The sequence below is a fragment of the Colias eurytheme genome, chromosome 26, assembly GCF_061535395.1.
Source record: "Colias eurytheme isolate Ceu_HAF_F1 chromosome 26, ilColEury1 Martin Lab GWU primary, whole genome shotgun sequence".
Taxonomy (NCBI): domain Eukaryota; kingdom Metazoa; phylum Arthropoda; class Insecta; order Lepidoptera; family Pieridae; genus Colias; species Colias eurytheme.
Genome location: NC_143005.1, coordinates 6,743,753 through 6,764,180, shown reverse-complemented (window position 1 = coordinate 6,764,180; position 20,428 = coordinate 6,743,753). Strand labels below are relative to the sequence as shown.

The 20,428-nt window shown below is 36.7% G+C and overlaps 3 protein-coding genes and 1 long non-coding RNA gene across 5 annotated transcripts; 2 read left to right on the top strand and 2 right to left on the bottom strand.

Moving 5' to 3' along the window:
• Positions 1-1,565: 1,565 nt before the first annotated feature.
• On the bottom strand, positions 1,566-10,798 carry Nf-YA (nuclear factor Y-box A). Of its 2 annotated transcripts, none has more exons than XM_090116747.1 (9): positions 10,642-10,798; positions 10,042-10,213; positions 9,079-9,142; positions 8,178-8,294; positions 7,070-7,152; positions 5,736-5,897; positions 3,403-3,485; positions 2,907-3,015; positions 1,566-2,502 (listed from the first exon to the last, which is right to left on the bottom strand). In XM_090116747.1, exons 2-9 carry the CDS (start codon positions 10,204-10,206, stop codon positions 2,431-2,433), a joined length of 855 nt encoding a protein of 284 aa, XP_089972873.1. In that variant the 5' UTR covers positions 10,207-10,213; positions 10,642-10,798; the 3' UTR covers positions 1,566-2,430. The 2 variants fall into 2 exon arrangements, with proteins under 2 accessions (XP_089972873.1, XP_089972874.1); XM_090116748.1 differs by having other exon boundaries at positions 2,907-3,012.
• Positions 10,799-11,276: 478 nt separating this feature from the next.
• On the top strand, positions 11,277-14,062 carry LOC149897250 (uncharacterized). The gene is made up of 4 exons (XM_090116641.1): positions 11,277-11,396; positions 11,491-11,672; positions 11,911-12,255; positions 12,512-14,062. Exons 3-4 carry the CDS (start codon positions 11,918-11,920, stop codon positions 13,128-13,130), a joined length of 957 nt encoding a protein of 318 aa, XP_089972767.1. The 5' UTR covers positions 11,277-11,396; positions 11,491-11,672; positions 11,911-11,917; the 3' UTR covers positions 13,131-14,062.
• Positions 14,063-15,609: 1,547 nt separating this feature from the next.
• On the bottom strand, positions 15,610-16,830 carry LOC149897249 (uncharacterized). The gene has a single exon (XM_090116642.1). The coding sequence runs from the start codon at positions 16,676-16,678 to the stop codon at positions 15,995-15,997; it is 684 nt and encodes a 227-aa protein (XP_089972768.1). The 5' UTR covers positions 16,679-16,830; the 3' UTR covers positions 15,610-15,994.
• A 1,800-nt stretch (positions 16,831-18,630) lies between these two features.
• LOC149897248 (uncharacterized) lies at positions 18,631-19,846 on the top strand. Its single transcript, XR_016458217.1, has 2 exons — positions 18,631-18,962; positions 19,588-19,846. It is a non-coding gene; the product is annotated as an uncharacterized LOC149897248 (long non-coding RNA).
• Positions 19,847-20,428: the final 582 nt, after the last annotated feature.

The window sequence follows — 20,428 nt, the reverse complement described above, 5'->3', positions numbered from 1 at the left end:
TTCACCTTCTATATTTTTACTCGTTTCTTGTAAAATGCGAAAACAATCATTTATGATAGCATTATACCGCCATACTTCCTTGAACTGTACCGTACTGATCCGAGTAAAGACGGACAGGTGCACAAGCAATTCATCGGTTTTTTCATGCCACACCGGACCGTAAAAAATCGGAATGCCGGACAGTAAAATTCCTTGTAGTGCACAAGCGCCCTAAGGGAGTTTTTTCAATGCTTGGATAAAACCACAGAACAGTAAAGTAGATAGAAGTGTGATGTGGGCGTGGCCCACGTGTCACTTGTAAGGTAAGATCACCTAACTTGCTCCCAGTTGTGCGCAGAAAAATATTCGAGTCGGTTGTCAGCTGTCAAACCTTTTTTCCATATTTATTCATTAATTAGGACGTGTTGTTCGGTATAAGAGTGCAAAAATGATAGCAGACGAAATAATATCAGCAATGGAGGCATTTCATACCATCGGTAAGTCTTATTTTTATTTATTTTACATATAATATTTTATGTTATAACTTCGCTTGTAATTTGTCAAAATTGTATACAAATATCTAGTCAAAATGAACCTTAATCCGTAAGAAATTAGTACTATTATAGATTGAACAGCAAACAAGAATTTCTGGAATATTATTGCAATAAACAAACGAATGTCGCTTTAGTGATGCTTGTGGCGCATATCGACAGTATCGATACTTTAGAAAAGACAGACATTATAAATATTAAATTTTCTTTTATTTTTCCTTAGCTTTCATTTGTCTAATTTATTTATAGATTTCCCAAAGAGGCTAATTTAAAAGAGAAATGGATAAATGCAACGTGACGAGTTAACTGGATGCCGAACAGTACTAAGCGGTCTAACAAAGGCCACCGATACATCAAACCTACAGCAGTTCCAAGATTTAAAATAATGCATAATATTTTCTGTTTGTATTTTGTAAATATAGATTTATACTATTCTATTCCGTTTTTTATTTAATAATCATAATATAAAAAGACGTACTTAGTAGTAATAAACATACTCCAAAATGTGACACATTATACTATACTCGTATAATAGAAAGAAAAAAAAAATACACAAAAAATATTTATTTGTGAATTATCGATATCGAGATATCGATAACAAGGCTGACATCCCTCAGAGCATAGCATCAGATAAATATCAAGTTAATGTCATTAATGTTGAGTGACACAAATTTCAACCTTATCTCTATGTGTTGCGTTTCAAATTTATATCTATCGAAAACTAACGCCCTCTGTTGTGGAGTAGCTGAATGTTTTCGAATTTGGAATTTCTGTGCAATGAGAAACAAAACAGCTAATATACCTAGGGATGTTATACTAAAATAAACCGTAACATGGTGCGTTAGGGTACATATTGAAATGCTGAATTTATAACCTAAGTCAGTTTTTACTCAAATTAAGCTGTCCAATCAAAGGCATAGTTTACTTGTAGTGTACTGTATAACTATCGGTTTAAATGTGTGGGTTTGGCGACACTGGTTTTCATACTAATTAGACATTACAGCACTTCTATATGTTTTTACTGTTCTGTGGATAAAACTTATCCGTCCAATAAAGTATTACACGATAATATTAAAATGTCACGTAAACTGTCAAATACGGGCAATTAGAATACGTTTTTAAAATGGTAGTTTTATACATTATTCGACGAATAAGTTTTATCCAAGAATTGAAAAATCGGCCCTAAGACTATCAGGGACATAACCAACAAGTGAAACTGACCCTTATTATTTCAAAACATCAGAACAGAAAAACTAGGTGATGCCAACATATTCACAGCCTCAAACAAATTTAATTGCATTTACAGCTAACTTACATACACTTATTGTTCACCAGTAATATAACAGTGTTCACATATGTACACTTTCACACAAACACAATAACACTTAGCATTAAAACTTAACACTAAAGCTGGTCACTTCGCACGAATATGCAAACATTCGTACATTTAACGAATGTTTTGCGCAAGTTAGTTGCTCACAACATATTATGTTATTTTTTTATCACTGCAGGAGCGCGAACATTCGTACATTTATCGAATGTTTTCACGCAAGTTAGTGACTCACAACATATGTTAATTTTTTAACAATGCATAAGCGCAAACATTGGTACATTTTACGAATGTTTCCACGCAAGTTAGTGACTTACAACATATTATGTTAATTTTTTATCACCGCATGAGCGCAAACATCCGTACATTTTACGAATGTTTTCTCAACACTAACACTAACGTATGTCGCTCACATTCGGACGAACACGCACAACATTTGTTTTTTTTTCCACATATGAGTTCCCCACACTTTTAATAATGTTTTCACGCGAGTTAGTGTCACTTTTAACACTAAAACACTATAACTTGCAGTCTTTAACTGGAATTGTCGATATATTCGATCTCTATATGCTACGTGGACTGCATGGGCTGTGGTGCGAGCCTCCGCCATTGGTTCGACTGGTTCTCTTGTAGCTCTTCATTCTGGAATTAAAATTGTTTTATTGAATATGACTTCTGCAATATTAATCTGTATTTAGTTGAAGATTTCAATGGTTTAGTGTTTATAACAATTATGGAAGAAAAAAGTGGCTTATGCTAATAAAAACCTACTAATTCCACCAACCTAATAATTCATTGTTTACTGTCGTTTTTTGTGTTTTATTTATAGAAATAATAAACATTCTTATGATTATACTTGACTATAAAATGAAAAAATATGAAATGCTAAATTTGATATTTAGTTTTATCCCATTCAAATACTTTATAATTTTTAAACGCATAAAAGGCGGGTTCGCACCCCTTTCATCGAATTCTATTATTATTCTATTCTAAAAAAAATACCGAAAAGCTAATCAAATATGTTTATTATTAAGAAAAATCTTTACCTGAATGATGGTAATGGATACCGTGTCAGGTTTGATGTCGTCCAGTTGTTGTTGTTGTAAGATCAAGGGATCTTCCGGCGACATTTGCCCGGCCTGTGTCTCCATACTTCTGAAATAATAAATCTGGTAATATATTGACAGTCAACACTCTGGCGTCTGTTTAAGAAAAGTGAATCATAATACTGAAGTGTTTACTATCTTAATTCTTAAGACTATTATAAAGGCGAAAGTTTGTATGGATGTTTGTTACTCTTTCACGCAAAACTACTGAAACGATTACAATGAAATTTAGCACACATATAGAGGGTAACTAGGATTAACACATAGGATAGGTTTCATCCCGAAAATCCCACGGGAACGGGAACTATGCGGGTTTTTCTTTGAAAACGCGGGCGAAGCCGCGGGCGGAAATCTAGTTGAATAATAATGCACTCAGTAAATTTAAATGGTTTCAAATGTTATTATATAAGTTGAAATATTACGATATTATACTGACCTCCGACTGCCAGAGTTGAACCGTCCCCCTTCACCTCGTATCCTGTTCATTGCGTGCCTGTGCCTCGACTCATGCAGGTATTTCTGTAACATTAATATAACAACAGTTCAATATAAGTTATTTTTACAATAATAATTTTTGCTCAGCCACAACACAGTATGGTAACTCCCTGCAAAACGTTCGGAACTGCTTACTTACACAAACAAATGTGATGATGTGACTTTTAGTAGTCGCTGCAGTTCTGCCAGTAGTCAGGCCCGCGTCAAGACGTGCGGTCACGTATAAGTTCATTTCACTGACCTAACTGTCATCTGTTATACTCTGAATAGTGCATATTTCAGTAACAAATTTCGTATGGAATGCACTAAAGAGCACGCTTGAGGATGCGCTTGTACTGGCGCGCGTGCACGTGCAGTGCGCGTGTGTGACGTACCGGCCGCTCCTTGGGAATGCGCCCCTGCTCGTGCAGCTTGGCGCGCGTGCACGTGCAGTGCGCGTGTGTGACGTACCGGCCGCTCCTTGGGAATGCGCCCCTGCTCGTGCAGCTTGGCGCGCGTGCACGTGCAGTGCGCGTGTGTGACGTACCGGCCGCTCCTTGGGAATGCGCCCCTGCTCGTGCAGCTTGGCGCGCGTGCACGTGCAGTGCGCGTGTGTGACGTACCGGCCGCTCCTTGGGAATGCGCCCCTGCTCGTGCAGCTTGGCGCGCGTGCACGTGCAGTGCGCGTGTGTGACGTACCGGCCGCTCCTTGGGAATGCGCCCCTGCTCGTGCAGCTTGGCGCGCGTGCACGTGCAGTGCGCGTGTGTGACGTACCGGCCGCTCCTTGGGAATGCGCCCCTGCTCGTGCAGCTTGGCGCGCGTGCACGTGCAGTGCGCGTGTGTGACGTACCGGCCGCTCCTTGGGAATGCGCCCCTGCTCGTGCAGCTTGGCGCGCGTGCACGTGCAGTGCGCGTGTGTGACGTACCGGCCGCTCCTTGGGAATGCGCCCCTGCTCGTGCAGCTTGGCGCGCGTGCACGTGCAGTGCGCGTGTGTGACGTACCGGCCGCTCCTTGGGAATGCGCCCCTGCTCGTGCAGCTTGGCGCGCGTGCACGTGCAGTGCGCGTGTGTGACGTACCGGCCGCTCCTTGGGAATGCGCCCCTGCTCGTGCAGCTTGGCGCGCGTGCACGTGCAGTGCGCGTGTGTGACGTACCGGCCGCTCCTTGGGAATGCGCCCCTGCTCGTGCAGCTTGGCGCGCGTGCACGTGCAGTGCGCGTGTGTGACGTACCGGCCGCTCCTTGGGAATGCGCCCCTGCTCGTGCAGCTTGGCGCGCGTGCACGTGCAGTGCGCGTGTGTGACGTACCGGCCGCTCCTTGGGAATGCGCCCCTGCTCGTGCAGCTTGGCGCGCGTGCACGTGCAGTGCGCGTGTGTGACGTACCGGCCGCTCCTTGGGAATGCGCCCCTGCTCGTGCAGCTTGGCGCGCGTGCACGTGCAGTGCGCGTGTGTGACGTACCGGCCGCTCCTTGGGAATGCGCCCCTGCTCGTGCAGCTTGGCGCGCGTGCACGTGCAGTGCGCGTGTGTGACGTACCGGCCGCTCCTTGGGAATGCGCCCCTGCTCGTGCAGCTTGGCGCGCGTGCACGTGCAGTGCGCGTGTGTGACGTACCGGCCGCTCCTTGGGAATGCGCCCCTGCTCGTGCAGCTTGGCGCGCGTGCACGTGCAGTGCGCGTGTGTGACGTACCGGCCGCTCCTTGGGAATGCGCCCCTGCTCGTGCAGCTTGGCGCGCGTGCACGTGCAGTGCGCGTGTGTGACGTACCGGCCGCTCCTTGGGAATGCGCCCCTGCTCGTGCAGCTTGGCGCGCGTGCACGTGCAGTGCGCGTGTGTGACGTACCGGCCGCTCCTTGGGAATGCGCCCCTGCTCGTGCAGCTTGGCGCGCGTGCACGTGCAGTGCGCGTGTGTGACGTACCGGCCGCTCCTTGGGAATGCGCCCCTGCTCGTGCAGCTTGGCGCGCGTGCACGTGCAGTGCGCGTGTGTGACGTACCGGCCGCTCCTTGGGAATGCGCCCCTGCTCGTGCAGCTTGGCGCGCGTGCACGTGCAGTGCGCGTGTGTGACGTACCGGCCGCTCCTTGGGAATGCGCCCCTGCTCGTGCAGCTTGGCGCGCGTGCACGTGCAGTGCGCGTGTGTGACGTACCGGCCGCTCCTTGGGAATGCGCCCCTGCTCGTGCAGCTTGGCGCGCGTGCACGTGCAGTGCGCGTGTGTGACGTACCGGCCGCTCCTTGGGAATGCGCCCCTGCTCGTGCAGCTTGGCGCGCGTGCACGTGCAGTGCGCGTGTGTGACGTACCGGCCGCTCCTTGGGAATGCGCCCCTGCTCGTGCAGCTTGGCGCGCGCGGCGCGGCGCTTGAGGATGCGCTTGTACTGGCGCGCGTTCACGTACAGCAGCGGCTCCTCGTCCTCGCCCGGCGCCTCCGCCGCGCCCGAGCCGCTGCCGCTGTTGTTCACCATCTGGTGGGACATAGTATCGTTCGAATATGAAACAGTTACGGTACGGCTACCGGCCGCGCTCGCTCGCCGCATCGAGCATAGCAGCACTGAATGCATGTGCATTATTTTAATTTATTACTTTTCATGAAGCACAAAAGCAATGTAACCAGAGGCGGCTCGTGACAAAATTTTATGGGTGTTCACTTGAAATAAAACACTGAAAATACATGGTGTAAAGCAGTACATTTATCAAAAAAATTACTTATAAAGGAAATACCTACATACGTCTTTCTTTTTGGTGTGCAAAAATATCTATAACTTAAAGCGACAAGACATTCGTAAATATCTGTTGTTGCTTTCATCACAACCACACAACCACGGTTTTTTTTACATATTGTTCAGATTTAAACACACGCGTATATGTTTTCGTTTTTGTCGTACATTTTTGCGTAAGATCAAGTTCAGGCCGTGGCGGTCCCTTAGCTTTACATTCAAGCCGAATTTGTAACGTTTTATCACACTTTTTAATGAACGCCACATTATAATTATTGTTCATTTTAACACTCACAAGTAATACTGATAAGTACAGGCTATTTCAACACGTATTTTATAATTTTAATTAGAAAATTGCATGAATCGCGCGCGTGCATTGAAGTTGACTCGAGAGTCGAGTGTTTGTTTATATTATAGACGTAGCAACTGGCAACGTCGCAATCGCTGTCCTGCCGGGCGGTAAAAACGAACCGGCAACGTTTGCGGGTGCGGCGCACCGAATTTTGCTACTTTTCCATAGAAAATCTTTTGTTTCACGCGCAGGGCTCTGGCAAAACCCTCTCTTTCACTCCTATTGGATTTCGTATTAGGAAATGTACTAAATCTTTTTTCATTGGAGCGCAATCGTGAGCGCACCGCTTCGCGCGTTACATAATACAGTAGGTATTATACAGGTGTATGGGATGATGGAATGATGGATATATTCATTGGTATTAACAGTAGTTTTAAAGATTACGATTGATTTTAAATAGTAATAATTAATGTTAATAATTAAATTAAGGAGTATGATTTTATTATAATTATTTATGGGAGTTCACTGCACCAGCGCTCCTTAGGGCGAGCCGCCTCTGAATGTAACTATGTTATAAAATATATTTTTTTTATACTTGATATAAAATTGGTTATCTTCTAAAACATACCATCACAATATTGGGTTGATTAATTATTTGCTGCGGTTGGACTGCATTGGCCACTTGCACTAAGTTTCCGTTTAAATTGATCACTGAAAATAAAAAAAATTATAACTTAAGATATACTAAAATGAGATGATGTGTAAAAATTACAGAAAATTAAATGATAAAGCTTTAATAATTACTGCAAAACAAAGAAAGATTTAATTTACATAAAAATTAAAAACTAAAAACGAACAATAAACCTTGATAGTAACCTTCTTAATTTAATAAAAAAGACTAGAATTATAAAAGTAATAATGAATCAATGCGAATTGTACTAAAATCATGTTACTCATTATTTAACATATCATATCAACTTAGGGCCGATTTTCAAAGCTTGGATAAAACTTATCCGTCCAACAAAGTATTACACGATAATATTAAAATGTCACGTAAACTGTCAAATACGGGCAATTAGAATATGTGTTTCAAATGGTAGTTTTATACATTATTCGACGAATAAGTTATATCCAAGCGTTGAAAAATCGGCCCTTAACATAATAGGTACAACAAAATTAAATATTGCTTGTGCTGTGAGCTTGTGTTGTGGGTACTAGGCTACGATAAATATAATATCTTCTTTATATATAAAAATGAATCGCAAAATGTGTTGGTAAGCGCATAACTCGAGAACGGCTGAACCGATTTCGATAATTCTTTTTTTATTATATTCCTTGAAGTACGAGGATGGTTTTTATGTAGAGAAAACGTAAATATGTACCACGGGCGAAGCCGGGGCGGACCGCTAGTTTAAATATAAAAATGAATCGCAAAATGTGTTGGTAAGCGCATAACTCGAGAACGGCTGAACCGATTTCGATAATTTTTTTTTTTATTATATTCCTTGAAGTACGCGAATGGTTCTTATGGAGAGAAAACGTAAACATGTACCACGGGCGAAGCCGGCCCGGCTCACTAGTATTTAATAAATACATATATAGATAATAACACCCAGACCCAAGAACAAATAATTGAGTTCATCACACAAATATTTGCCCTGACCGGGGATCGAACCCGGGACCGTCGGCTCAGTAAGCAGTTACTTTACCACTGCGCCAACCGCGTCATCAATTACCTGCCGGTTGATGTATAACCTGGTGTGGGTCGATCTGCGGCTGTGTGGCGGTTGTAGGCTGGTAGAGGAACGTCTGTCCGTCTGGTGTCTGCACTAACTGCATGTTGCCGTTAGCACCTGAAAAATAATGAAAATTTCCTTTTGTTTTAGGTCTATCGTTTTGTTTTCCAAATAAGTTGTTATGTACGATAAAAATTGGTTGTCTGTAAAGTAGGTGATGAAGATCGAGATGTTTACGTGATAACATAATGCAGTGGCAGCGCTCGAGATGAGACGGGAGATCGGTCCGTCTCTCTCTCGTTATACGTGCGATCGCGCTCGTGAGGTTTTGGTGTGACACAAGTTTCTGAACATGTCACCCGACTAAAACGATTTTAAAAACGTTATCACGTTAAAAATAATCTTTTATTTGGATATGTTTATGTTTAGAATAGAACCGAATAGAATTAGAACAGAGTTGAAAATATAATAATTCTTATAAAGCTAATCGAGAAAAATAATTGAACTGACACTGATAATTCTTTCACTGATAGAAAGTTTTAATATTCTAGTGATATAGAGAGATTTTACCCTTTTCTATTCTACTTCAAACCCAATGGCGCTGGAAGAAGCTGCTTTATGTTTTATTCATGTTACAAATGTCTTATGTCAGTCTTAACATTTACAATTTTAAAAGGTCTATCGTTTTGTTTTCCATATAAGTTATTACAATATAAATAACCTCTATGAAAATTTAGATTTAACAAAATCATCAATTTTGTTATAGAATATTACATCATTCATACTTGGTAGAATTTTAATTTAAAATGTATATCTACGTAATGAACTTGATGCTTTACATTGTCATACAATGTCTAGTAATAAATGATTTAAAATATGCATGTAAATGTATATGTTTTACCTTGGATACTAGATAATGGCACCACTTGTAAGCCTTGTATCTGTTGTCCATTTGGTGCTGCTACCTGTAAAGTATTTTCAATATTTAATTAATTAAAAAAATACCTATTAAAAATAGCTTTGCCAAAACACAAATGCATTTCGAAAAAAATAGGTTTAAAAAAAGCTTTCGACTTAATTTTTAAATTGAATGAAGTTCTTCATGGCATGCATATAGCAAAATAAAATCAAAATCTAGTTATTCTACAGGTAGCCAATTCAAAATAAATTGGCAAATATAAGATTTTAGATAAAAAAGGAAAAGGTACTACCACCTGGAGTTGTGGCGCTCCAATCTTGTGTGTGCATAAAATAAAATATATTTTTACATTATATGTATATTTTTAGTTTGAACATGTCCAAATGAATGTCTGTACTATTATGACTTTTAAGTAGTCTATACTGGAGATCAAACCCAGTATCTTTTGATTGATATTCTTACAAAAAGTTCACAAAACATGATTTTATGCATAAAATTATTTACAAACTTATTGAAGTATGTAAGTTGTATTTTTCAGCTAAAAAGTGTCAATAGTAAAGTTGCAAAGCATCATCAAAATCAAATCAGGAGTTATTAATTCTATCACACATTAGCATTCTTATTTAGACTATAATTACAAGACAATCTATTTATTATAATAATCTTTTAATGTTTCTTTTCAACATGTTAACTATCTAGTTTATGTTAAAAGGTATAATAGCTATTTATTTTTATTTGTTAAACATTTTGGTTAGTATTTAATTACGATAAATACAGCTAAGGTAGCTAGCTAAGCCATTTGCCAGACTTTGCGGCCTCACTGGACGAGAGTTGCAGAAGACAGACAACACTGGCAAGAGTTGGGGAAACCTTATGCCACGAAACAAGATATATTTTGAGTTTAAGTAGTAAAACTGTAGGCTAAATAATAATCCAAAGTCATACCTGTATAGCAGGAGCAGTTGAGGGTACTGTGTGTACAACAATTTGTTGTCCATTGGGGCCCTGTACCATGTGTGGACCACTGTTCATTTGTAAAACTTGTAGTTGCTGACCATTTAAAGTCACAACTTGAGTTCCATCAGTTGTTTGTATCTGAGCATGCTCCATTTTCTATCTGAAATGTTTTATACTATGTTCATTATGACAAAGCGAGAGTCAAACAGATACATTAAGAGGTAGGTAACTTTCAAAATTTACAAATAGGAAACCTATGTATATATGGTATGTATAAGCCTATGTATAAGCTCATATACCTACCGCCTTGCCTACCACAATCTGCAGATTGTTAGTCTTAAAAAAATTACACAACAAAAGAAAAATTGTTTGCAAACGGAATTTCCTGAAAATTCTGAATTACATTATTTCTTTATCAAAAAATTTCCGTGTCGTCATAAAACCAAGAAATTAATGCTACGTAATCAAAATGGCTGCGTTTGTCTTTTGAAATAATTTTTCTGTACATTTTTCTAAAGTTTACTTGTGAGCTTTATTTATTAATCCTCCCAAGCACTTGGAAATTTTCGACAAATATTGTAAACTTACATCGGATATTCCTCACTGGTTTTTCGATGATTGGTTGACAAAGGATAGACCAATGGCCGATGTCAATGATCACGAGAACGCAGTAGATTGGTTCGAGACATTACCACTCCCAAAGAAGCGCGGCTATTCTGTTCGCTCTGCTATCCAATGCTGATTCTTGTAATTAAAACTTTGTCTATGGAAAAACGAGGGGGCGGGCAAAATTTTACTAATGTTGAAATTAGTGCTATAAAATCACTTTACTGTTCTGTGAAAATAACAATATATTTAAAAATAGTAGAGTAGAGAAATAGAAAAAATACATTTTCAAATTAATGGTATGTAAGGAATGATTCAATAGAAAATTATGCATATTTGTGTATTTGATTATAATATTTCCCTGATGTTTTTTTGCATGTAACTTAATATATTACGTTATGGTTAGATTCATTATTTATCACCAAAATTAAGAGAATGCTCAAAAACAAATCCTCATTTTATAGGCCACTTGAAATAATTCATTGATTTAATATCTTTTATTTTTCTCAAAAGCCTTCTAGTCGGACGTAAAAAAATCGACGCATCTTATTGCTCTATCCATAGCCAAATATGTCAAAGTCAAAAAAGTTTTGAAACAACTGAATAATTTGTCGAAAGTTTTAAACTTGCTGATAATTCTAATGTGAATTAAACAAAGCTTTACTATAAAATGAATTCAACAATATCTGACGATATAAGTAGGGAACATTTAGCTTCAGAAGCAGCTCGTTGTTTAAGTGAGTTAAACTTGTTTGAAATTAGAAACCAAATGCGTTCTCTTTTGTTTCATGCGTTAAAAATATTCTCACATGTCAACTATTTGTCTTTCAGAAAATATATATGCAAACAATAAAAACGTTTCGGAACTCCACAAAGAGTTATTAGAAGTAAATCTTTCAATCTCAGCGTATGTTGAGGAAAGTAAGAGACGATTGGCCGCTTTACGGTTAGACTTGGTAAACAGTGCAAACAGCTCACAAAAAGTTGTAGAAATACTGTCGAAAAAATAACCAGTATGTATAACAAAACATTATTGAAATATATTTTCGTTACATTCTTGAATTAATGTATTATTTATCTATACTAATATTATAAAGAGAAAAGGTTTGTATGTATGGTTTTCACGCATAAACTACTGAACCGATTTTGATGAAATTTGGCACAGATAATCTTTAGACCCTGAGAAAGAACAGGGCGAAGCCGGGGCGGACCGCTAGTATCAAATAAACAGGAAGTTGTTTTATGTTACAGGTGCACAATGTCACATTCTCCTCAAACTCCTAAAAAGGGAACTAGTAAATTTAACAAAACTAAACTTTTCTCAATTCAAGAGACCAACATAAACATAGGGTGTAAAAATAATAGACACCAAAATGTGAGAAACTTTATTTCTTGGTATAAACATATTATAGACAATGAAAGACAGAATCTGGGACTCTATTTATCAGATGATATTACCATTCAGTGGTTTGGCAGAACAATAAGAACAAGGAAAAAAGTATTTAGCTTCCTTAAAAATGATGTGGAGTGCTCAAAACATTATTTTACCTCAGTGGATAGTATTGACAAAATTAAAATAAGGTCTAGATCGCCAAGGTTTGTATATATATATTTTTTTCTTATTAAAATAGTTAATTAATTCAGAAAAGACGTCAATAATCAATTTCTCTTTTCATCCTCTAAACTAGTAAAAACTTGTGTACTAAACATGTTTCCATGGTCAATTAATCAATACAACATGAGGCAAAAAATCAATTAATCTGTTTAACTGTCTGCCTGTCTGTATGCATTAACTTTTGTAAGTATAAACTTTTTTTAAATTTGATTTGAATTGAGGCATCTTTGTTTACAGAAAAAGTGAATCCTTTACCAGCCCATCATTTTCACCTGAAATAAAGAGAAATGGTAAGAGAAAATTATTTCCGGCAACTTGCAACAGTCCAGAATGGGCCCCAGGTTGCAAGCCTGATGATGAATTTGATGGCACCTACAGAAAACGTTCTAAACTAACTAATAATGGTTGCACCAAGTTTGAACAAAATGACCAAAACACTAATGACATAAAGTCTAACAATTCTTTTGAAATTAACAACAAGGGTGATGGTATGGGGAAAAAGCAAAAATTGGAGCCGACTACTCCACAAAATGTGGAGTGTGGACAGGGTGATTGCATGCCTTCAACAAGCTCAGATTCTAACAGGTCACATGAAGCATTGAATGCTCAGTTGCCGAAATTAGCAGTAGAATGCAATGGCTATGTTGAGTTTACAAGATCTAGAAACAGTCACAACATTGATAGTCCAAAGTGGGAACGAAAATTCAAATTACAAATTAGCTACTCCATAGACCCTTTGAATGTGGGAGAGTATATTATTTGGGGGATATTTTATAGTGATGAAAGTAAATGCAGAAGAAACCTTTTAGCTGCGTTTGATGAAGTTGCCAAGGATGAAGAGTTTAAACAAGTTTAAAGTTATTTTACACCAGGATCATCCAATGAATTGCATTTATAATTTTAATAATTATATTTACATTTTTATAAGTATTATATTATGTGTGGAAGCACACACTTTGCCATAATTATGACTATGATTTGATTATCTATGAAATTAGGATTTTATGCTGTCATGCTTCACTATAGAAGGAAATGTTATTTATTTTTATATACATACTATTTTTATATCTAAGCATGTTATTTTACTAAATACTCAACATCTTCCCAGTGTAGTAGGGCTGGATAATTTATATCTCTAGACTTATTATTTAGTCTCATTAGACATGTTGTTTGATTACAGATGTGTATTTTATAAATTAGGCTCAAAATAATGTTTAGGTTATAGATTGTTTAGATTTATAGATTTGATATAGATCTTAGTAAACAGTGGCCTTATACTTGTAATATAAGACAGATTTACTCCAGTCAGTTTCATGCATGACTTGTAGGATTTTTTCTATTGACTATGCATTCTATTGTATTTTCCAATGTAATACCCATCAGAATTTAACATTCCAAAATTTTCTTTTCCTTTGTATTAGTATGACAATGTGGAAATAAATTTAATGTGGTCCAACTGTTAATTTTCACTATTATATAAATGGTTTGTCACATTTTAAATTATGGATTTTTGTACATATTGATATTCATTAATTTTACATTTGTAGAAAACCATAACTGTTTGAAGTAATTAACTCTTATAATTTGAGTTAACTATAGTGGACCAAATTGTTACTTTTTAATATTAGTTTTAAAAATGTGACAATTTTTATGTTTAGGTAAAAACTGTTGTATTGTAGTGTATTAGTTTTTAAAGATTTGTGTTACTTATAAAGTAAATAAACATTAGAATTATTTTTGTTATATTTGTCTTTAAGAATGGTGTTGCTGTTTGCCTTTAAGAAATAAATGCGAAATATAAAATTGTGTTTCTTATTTTTCAACAGTTTTCCCAAAATTTTGACAAATTCATATATCATTTACCTACCTACACTAATTCTAACTTGATATTATGTTATCTCAAGTATTAAAGTTACATAAAATAATGAAAGAAATAAATATTGACAGATCTATATTTCTGGCACCATTATGGCAAATAATTTTAAATATAAAAAATTCTCATACAATCAGTGAAGTAATTGATTTATGCTGCATACATACCGACACAGACTAATACCGATCATAACATAAATACCAAAGTTAAACAAAAGTAAACAAAACTAAACTAAAACTCTTGCAAGTGTGAGCTAAATTATTATTGATGCAATTCCTTTGTTTCCATTATGTTCCATTACTATACACTAAATATATTTTCCATTGAAATCACTCTAAAATAATTACATGATTTCAAATCCATCCATTAAAAAATTATACACAGTTTATAGTAATGCGACTTAGTTTGTATACAGCATAAGACAATATGTATAAGTCCAAAGAAAAATACATATACCTGATATTGTATATTAAATTGTGACAAAATGAAACTGGTATCATAGAGCCAATAATCAACAAATACATTTGAGCCGGCTACTCACCTGCAGCAGACACAATATTGGAACAATCTCAGTTGGTCGGCGGTCAGAGCAATTTCAGTTGTTCTCTAAATTGCCCGTGCTTGCCTATACACATCATAAATAAGGAGCCAATTGAGGGTCCAATACCAATATTGCCCCTGCTGCAGGTATGTGATTGGCCGGTTTTAATGGTATTGTAACAATTGTGATATAATTGTAGAATATACAAAACTAGCTACTAATCCTAACACCCATATAAATTTAGGGTTCAAATTCGTCATATAAAATGCTAAGAGGAATGAAGTAGTAAATGTTTTAGTAAAAAGAAACATTGAAAGCCTCATAGATATACAATTACAAAAATTAAAATAATACTTTTATTTCCAAGGCTATACTGAGAATATAATTCCTATGTTGATTATTTTACTGTCTAGATAGATTCTGAATTGCTTTTTTAAGCCATATTAATAAAATGTTTATTGCATTTAAAGCAAGATGTATTATGATGTTTATTTTACACAAATAATGTCAAAATTCACCATATAATAGTCAAATATAGTTTCTAACACCAAATGAAAGAGATTCTAACGTGGTGTAGGTCAAAATCTATCTAGCAACAATAAAATAATTCAGATAATACCACTATAAATAATCCCCAATATGAATTTTTACAGTAGGTATCCATTAATTTCTATAAATTTCTATGTACTTAAGAAAATATCATGCAGTACTTATATTACTAATAAACAATGCATTGATTATACACACAATGGAAGAAAACATGTTTTCACAAGCAAAACATATTTTTAAATTAATAATAATATTGCAACAATAGCTTTCATTGGATCGGACATTGCCAAAAAATGTATCAATACCGAATTTTTAGAATCTAGAGAATTTAAAAGATTTTAATTTTTATATGATCATGAGCACCATGTTTAACATGTTGATGGATTTGGAGTAATAAAATTATGATAAAGAACAGGGCAAGTGCTTATTTATTTTACGATAACTAAACAACAAAACAAACAAACTTATTTAATGACGAATTTAGAGCATTATTGCACTAAACCTATGTGAGTAATTGACTTAATTTTTTGAAAAAAGTATTTGATTTTAAATATCTCCTTTCATCAACATGTTAATTTAACATTACAATGTATTTATACTAATAAATTGCTTATTGGGTTCAAGAATCACTAATTTTTAACAATCTTGACAATACTTGTAACAATTGTAAAAATATTTTAACAAAAAACCTCAAAGTAATAAAAATACATTTTTATCATAACCATGAGGCCTTGGTTATCAGATAATCGGCAGGTTGTTACAACTGCGGATCAATGTCATTACCATCGTTGAATACATTAGCATCTTCAATTTCTTCCCTGGCATTATCCTCAATAACAGGTTCATTGACTGGGTTTAAGGCATTGAGTGAAGAACTAAGTTTAGGTGGTTGTGCTGCTGGGGTTACCTTTGAGGGTGCAGGAGGATTGGGTGCACTTTTAGTAGTCATAGATGATTTTAACCTCAAAATTTCCTTTTCGAGCTCATCAATTTTCTGTTTACGTTCTTCTAACTGACTAGTCAACGTCTCCTTCTCCAGTCGCAAAGTATCCAAAGTAGCTGATTTACTCACTTGTAAATTCTGTAATGATTGCAGTTCCGTTTTACATAATTCGACGTCAACCAAAGTTCGGTTAACTTTTGCATCAGATTTGGAAAGTTTATCCTTGTAATCCGTTAAGTCGTTCGCTAATTGAACTTTCTGATTCTCCAATAGATTTATTTTTGTATTAAAACTATCCTTTTGTTGTGAATGACGCAGGGATTCTTCCATGCAAGTTGTTTGCTGTTTTGAGCACTCTTGTAATTGGGTACTAAGTTCACTTACTTTTTTTTGTAATTCAGTCTCCATACTCCAACTATTGAATAGTGAAAGGGTAAGTAAGAAACACACGGCAAACACAATATACATTGGCCAACGACGCATGTTTTCTAATCCCATATTCCGAAGACACCTAAAAATAAGTACAAACAGTACCAATTATTAAATAAAATTTGTTCTTTTGTATGGATTAAAAAAAAACTCGCGAATTATAATTAAAGAGCGGCAGACGAAGACATGGTTTTATCAAGCGACAAACAATAATTTACAAGCTGACATCTGACAGACAATAATAAATCAAATGTCAATAGCCCTATAATCCGTGCATTACTTGCTCTGTGGTCTGTGCCCTAGTCTAGGAGGAGGACGTCGTCAAATATATTTTATCGCTATCTTATTTCGCTACCTATTCACTTTTCACTATGGCATGCTATGGCTTAATATTATTAAGTGAAATCTTATCCTTACTCTTTACGCCACTTGCGTTGAGATCTTATATAAAAGTTATCTTTAATTATAGGTACTAGACATAAAAATTAAAAATAGCATAATGCTACACAGTTTGCCATCATGTCACAGACTGTATTCAGAAAGAAAGCTGGAAACTTATAAGCGCTTGTCAGCGCTGGTTCGTTCTACACAAAGGAAGCAGGTTGAAGCAGACCAATACAATTTTTATATGGCAGCGCCCAGCGCTGACCAGCGCGTGTTGAAGGCTAAAGCTTGTCGGAACCACAGAGCAAGTAATTTAGTAAACTTGTCGGCACTTATCGGCATGGGTTCATATAGAATTCTATTTTCCTGCGCGGGTTACCAGCGCTGACAGAAAGAAAGCTTGAAACTTATAAGCGCTTATCGGCGCTTGTCAACGCTGGTTCGTTCTACACAAAGGAAGCAGGTTGAAGCAGACCAAAACAAATTTTATATGGGAGCGCCCAGCGCTGACCATCGCTTGTTGAAGCTTGTCGGAACCACAGACATGTATCAAGATAGACTAAGCGAGTGTATGTACTTCCCGTGTCCAAACTAAGTTTATGAAACTTACTTGACGCTGGCCTACACTCAGTCTGCGCTTGCAGTTCGCCAAGGAAAGACGTGAAGCTGAATAAAGTAAAATGCCGAATTGCGCCGTTATAAACTGTAGGAACTCCACAGCTGTGAGTGGCCGAGTTATCGGAGATGTTTCCTTCCACCGGTAAGTAATTTTCTAATCAGAATATGCACTATTTATTTTAAAATCAAATAAAGAATATCTGTGGAAAACGATCGTGACAAACATGGATACCAAACCATACGGAATCGATCGCGTCGTATGATAATAAGCAATGAATAGCGTCTTCTCATTTATCTGTACAATTTTGTGGTTAGTGATGTTCATTTGATGCAACAGTTCTCGATTCTAATCGATTTTATAATCGAACAGAAAAATGATAATTTGAAGGAGCAATTTTTCAGAAAAAAAGGCATAGATTTTTTTTTGTCATTTAATGCGACTTGACCTAGAACTTTTAAGTATTTTAATACAAAGGTACTAAAAATAAATATTATGACATGGACGCCATTAGTTAAAGTGTCACCTTTGGAGTTTTTTAAGAAAACTCCTTATTGCTTAGACTATGTTTGTTTTTTCAGTTTTCCAAGTAACCCGAACATAAAAGAAAAATGGATTGATGCAATGGGACATAAAGATTGATTGATTGACAGTTTAATTACTTTCTTTCGATGGCCTCGCTAGTACGTAGTACATGGTAACTCAATGGGCATATGTAAAAAAAAGCTAAAACACATTAGTTTACTTGTTAGAATATTAAAAGGTTTATAACGTTATTTATTGTCTATGGTAATTAACATTTTTCTGTCTTGAATCGATTTAGTAATCGATTACGATTCATTTATTTGACTACCTCTTAGACATAGATCTATTTTGATCTGATTTATTTAGATTTACTTCGATGGGATAGGACGATACTAGAATCGCCGCGCGAGTGGCGTCCTAATCGATTAAGCGTAAAATGAAATTACCATCACTAAAAAGCGCTCGTGACGTCATAACGCGTCAAGGTCAGTACAAAACTTAGATTATACACCTATAGATGTAACCACCAAAATGACCTTCCTTGAAAGAGCGAGATCGTTAATTGTCAAACCCATGCAAAGAAACAGGACAGAATATATAGTTTTTGTCTTTGTCGGCATGGCCGGTTTTATTGTTTGGCAAGAACAGATTGTGACAAACAAACTTGGCGTCTTTTGGATTTTTCTGTGATTGTGTGAATTTACAGTGTTTATTGCGTATAAAAATTGGATAATACAGAATATTTAGTGTACGTGCGATGGTGGGTTGCAGTGTTTTGGGTTGTAAAAGCCGGAGTGAGCGAAAAATTGAAGGAATAACATTTCACACGTAAGTAGGCGAAATTATCATTTCTTTCGTTATTACAACGCCAGATGATCATCGATTATGATGTTTTGTGATGAATTCAGTGATGTGATGCCAAGAATATTGAGTTGTGATACGTGTTTTCACTATCTTAAAATAAAATAACGATTAACGATGAACGGTTCAGGGTTGCCATAATGGCTACTTTAATTTACCCAAATAAATCATATTTCTTTATTGTCAGTACATACATACGATTCGAGGTCTTGTTTTGTGAAGAGAAAATAAAGATTATGATTATAATTAAAGATTATGATTGTTGGGTTTGCTTATCATGGTAGGTACTCATCCTTCTTATATTATAAATTCGAGGGTTTGGATGTTTGTTTGTTACTCAATCACGCAATAACGACTGGATGGATTTCAATGATATTTTGCACATGAGTAGTTTATTACCTGGATTAACACGCGGATGAAGTCGCGGGTAAAAGCTAGTAGTATAATATTTTTATTGAGAGGAAATTAATTCTTCTGTACGTAAACTTTAATTTTAGTTACATTTATTTAAGGGCTTTATTGTAGTTTATTTAACTTATTACTCAATAAAGATAAACTTTCGTAACATGCGAATAAAATCTTCTTTTTTCAGGTTTCCATCCAATATTGATAAAAAGAAATGGCTGGATGCCACTGGACGAGAAAATTGGCTGCCAACAAAATATTCAAAAATTTGTTCCATTCATTTTGATGATGATTCATTACTGTATAAAAATAAACGAGTACAATTAAATCATTCAAAGTGTTGGTAACGAGAGGACAGTAGTGACTTCCGGTTTTCTACTCTTTTTTGCCAAGCTGTACTTATTTCATTATGTATATAGTAATAAATAATAAACATGTTTATGTTATAGACTGGTTTTATTTCATCATTGAACGTGTCGTGTGTCAATGATGTCCATACAATTCTTCTTACCTACCTTACGGAGGTTTTATTAAAGTATTTCGTACGACTACGACATAAGAGTTACATTATTGAAGCTAGCATTTAAAATATGCAAATTCTGAATTTTTAGTTTGCGAAGTACTTACAGGTATTTATAAAGTCTGTTCGCGATCAAGTAAGATTCATAATATTTTTTACCTAATATGTGGGAATTGCCAACTTATTAGGCAACACCACAAAATTCTATTTCTGTTTCAAGTGCGGTCACGCCATGGTTACATCTATAGGTGTATAATCTAAGGTACAAAACATATATGACACGCTTGGTTTTCATACAGATCGCGGTGTGGATCGCGGTACTTGCATTGTCTACTTAATACATGTCTGTGGTTGGAACTTGTCGGCGCCGATCAGCGCTTATCGGCGCATGTTCATATATTTTCCTGCACGGGTTACCAGCGCGCGTAAGAACTTATAAGTTTCAAGCTTTGTTTCTGAATACGCTCTTAAGCTCGTTTATGTAATTTATAACATAAAATATATTCAG

Bases quoted from the DNA above. Each gene is read 5' to 3' on its own strand.
- LOC149897250 (XM_090116641.1), top strand. From the start codon at position 11,918: ATGTCACATTCTCCTCAAACTCCTAAAAAGGGAACTAGTAAATTTAAC. The intron at 12,256-12,511 runs GTTTGTATATAT...CTTTGTTTACAG, and splicing joins ATAAGGTCTAGATCGCCAAG to AAAAAGTGAATCCTTTACCA.
- LOC149897249 (XM_090116642.1), bottom strand. From the start codon at position 16,678: ATGGGATTAGAAAACATGCGTCGTTGGCCAATGTATATTGTGTTTGCC.
- Nf-YA (XM_090116747.1), bottom strand. From the start codon at position 10,206: ATGGAGCATGCTCAGATACAAACAACTGATGGAACTCAAGTTGTGACT. The intron at 3,016-3,402 runs GTCAGTATAATA...TTATTATTTCAG, and splicing joins TTCAACTCTGGCAGTCGGAG to AAGTATGGAGACACAGGCCG. The intron at 2,503-2,906 runs GTAAAGATTTTT...TTTTAATTCCAG, and splicing joins TATCCATTACCATCATTCAG to AATGAAGAGCTACAAGAGAA.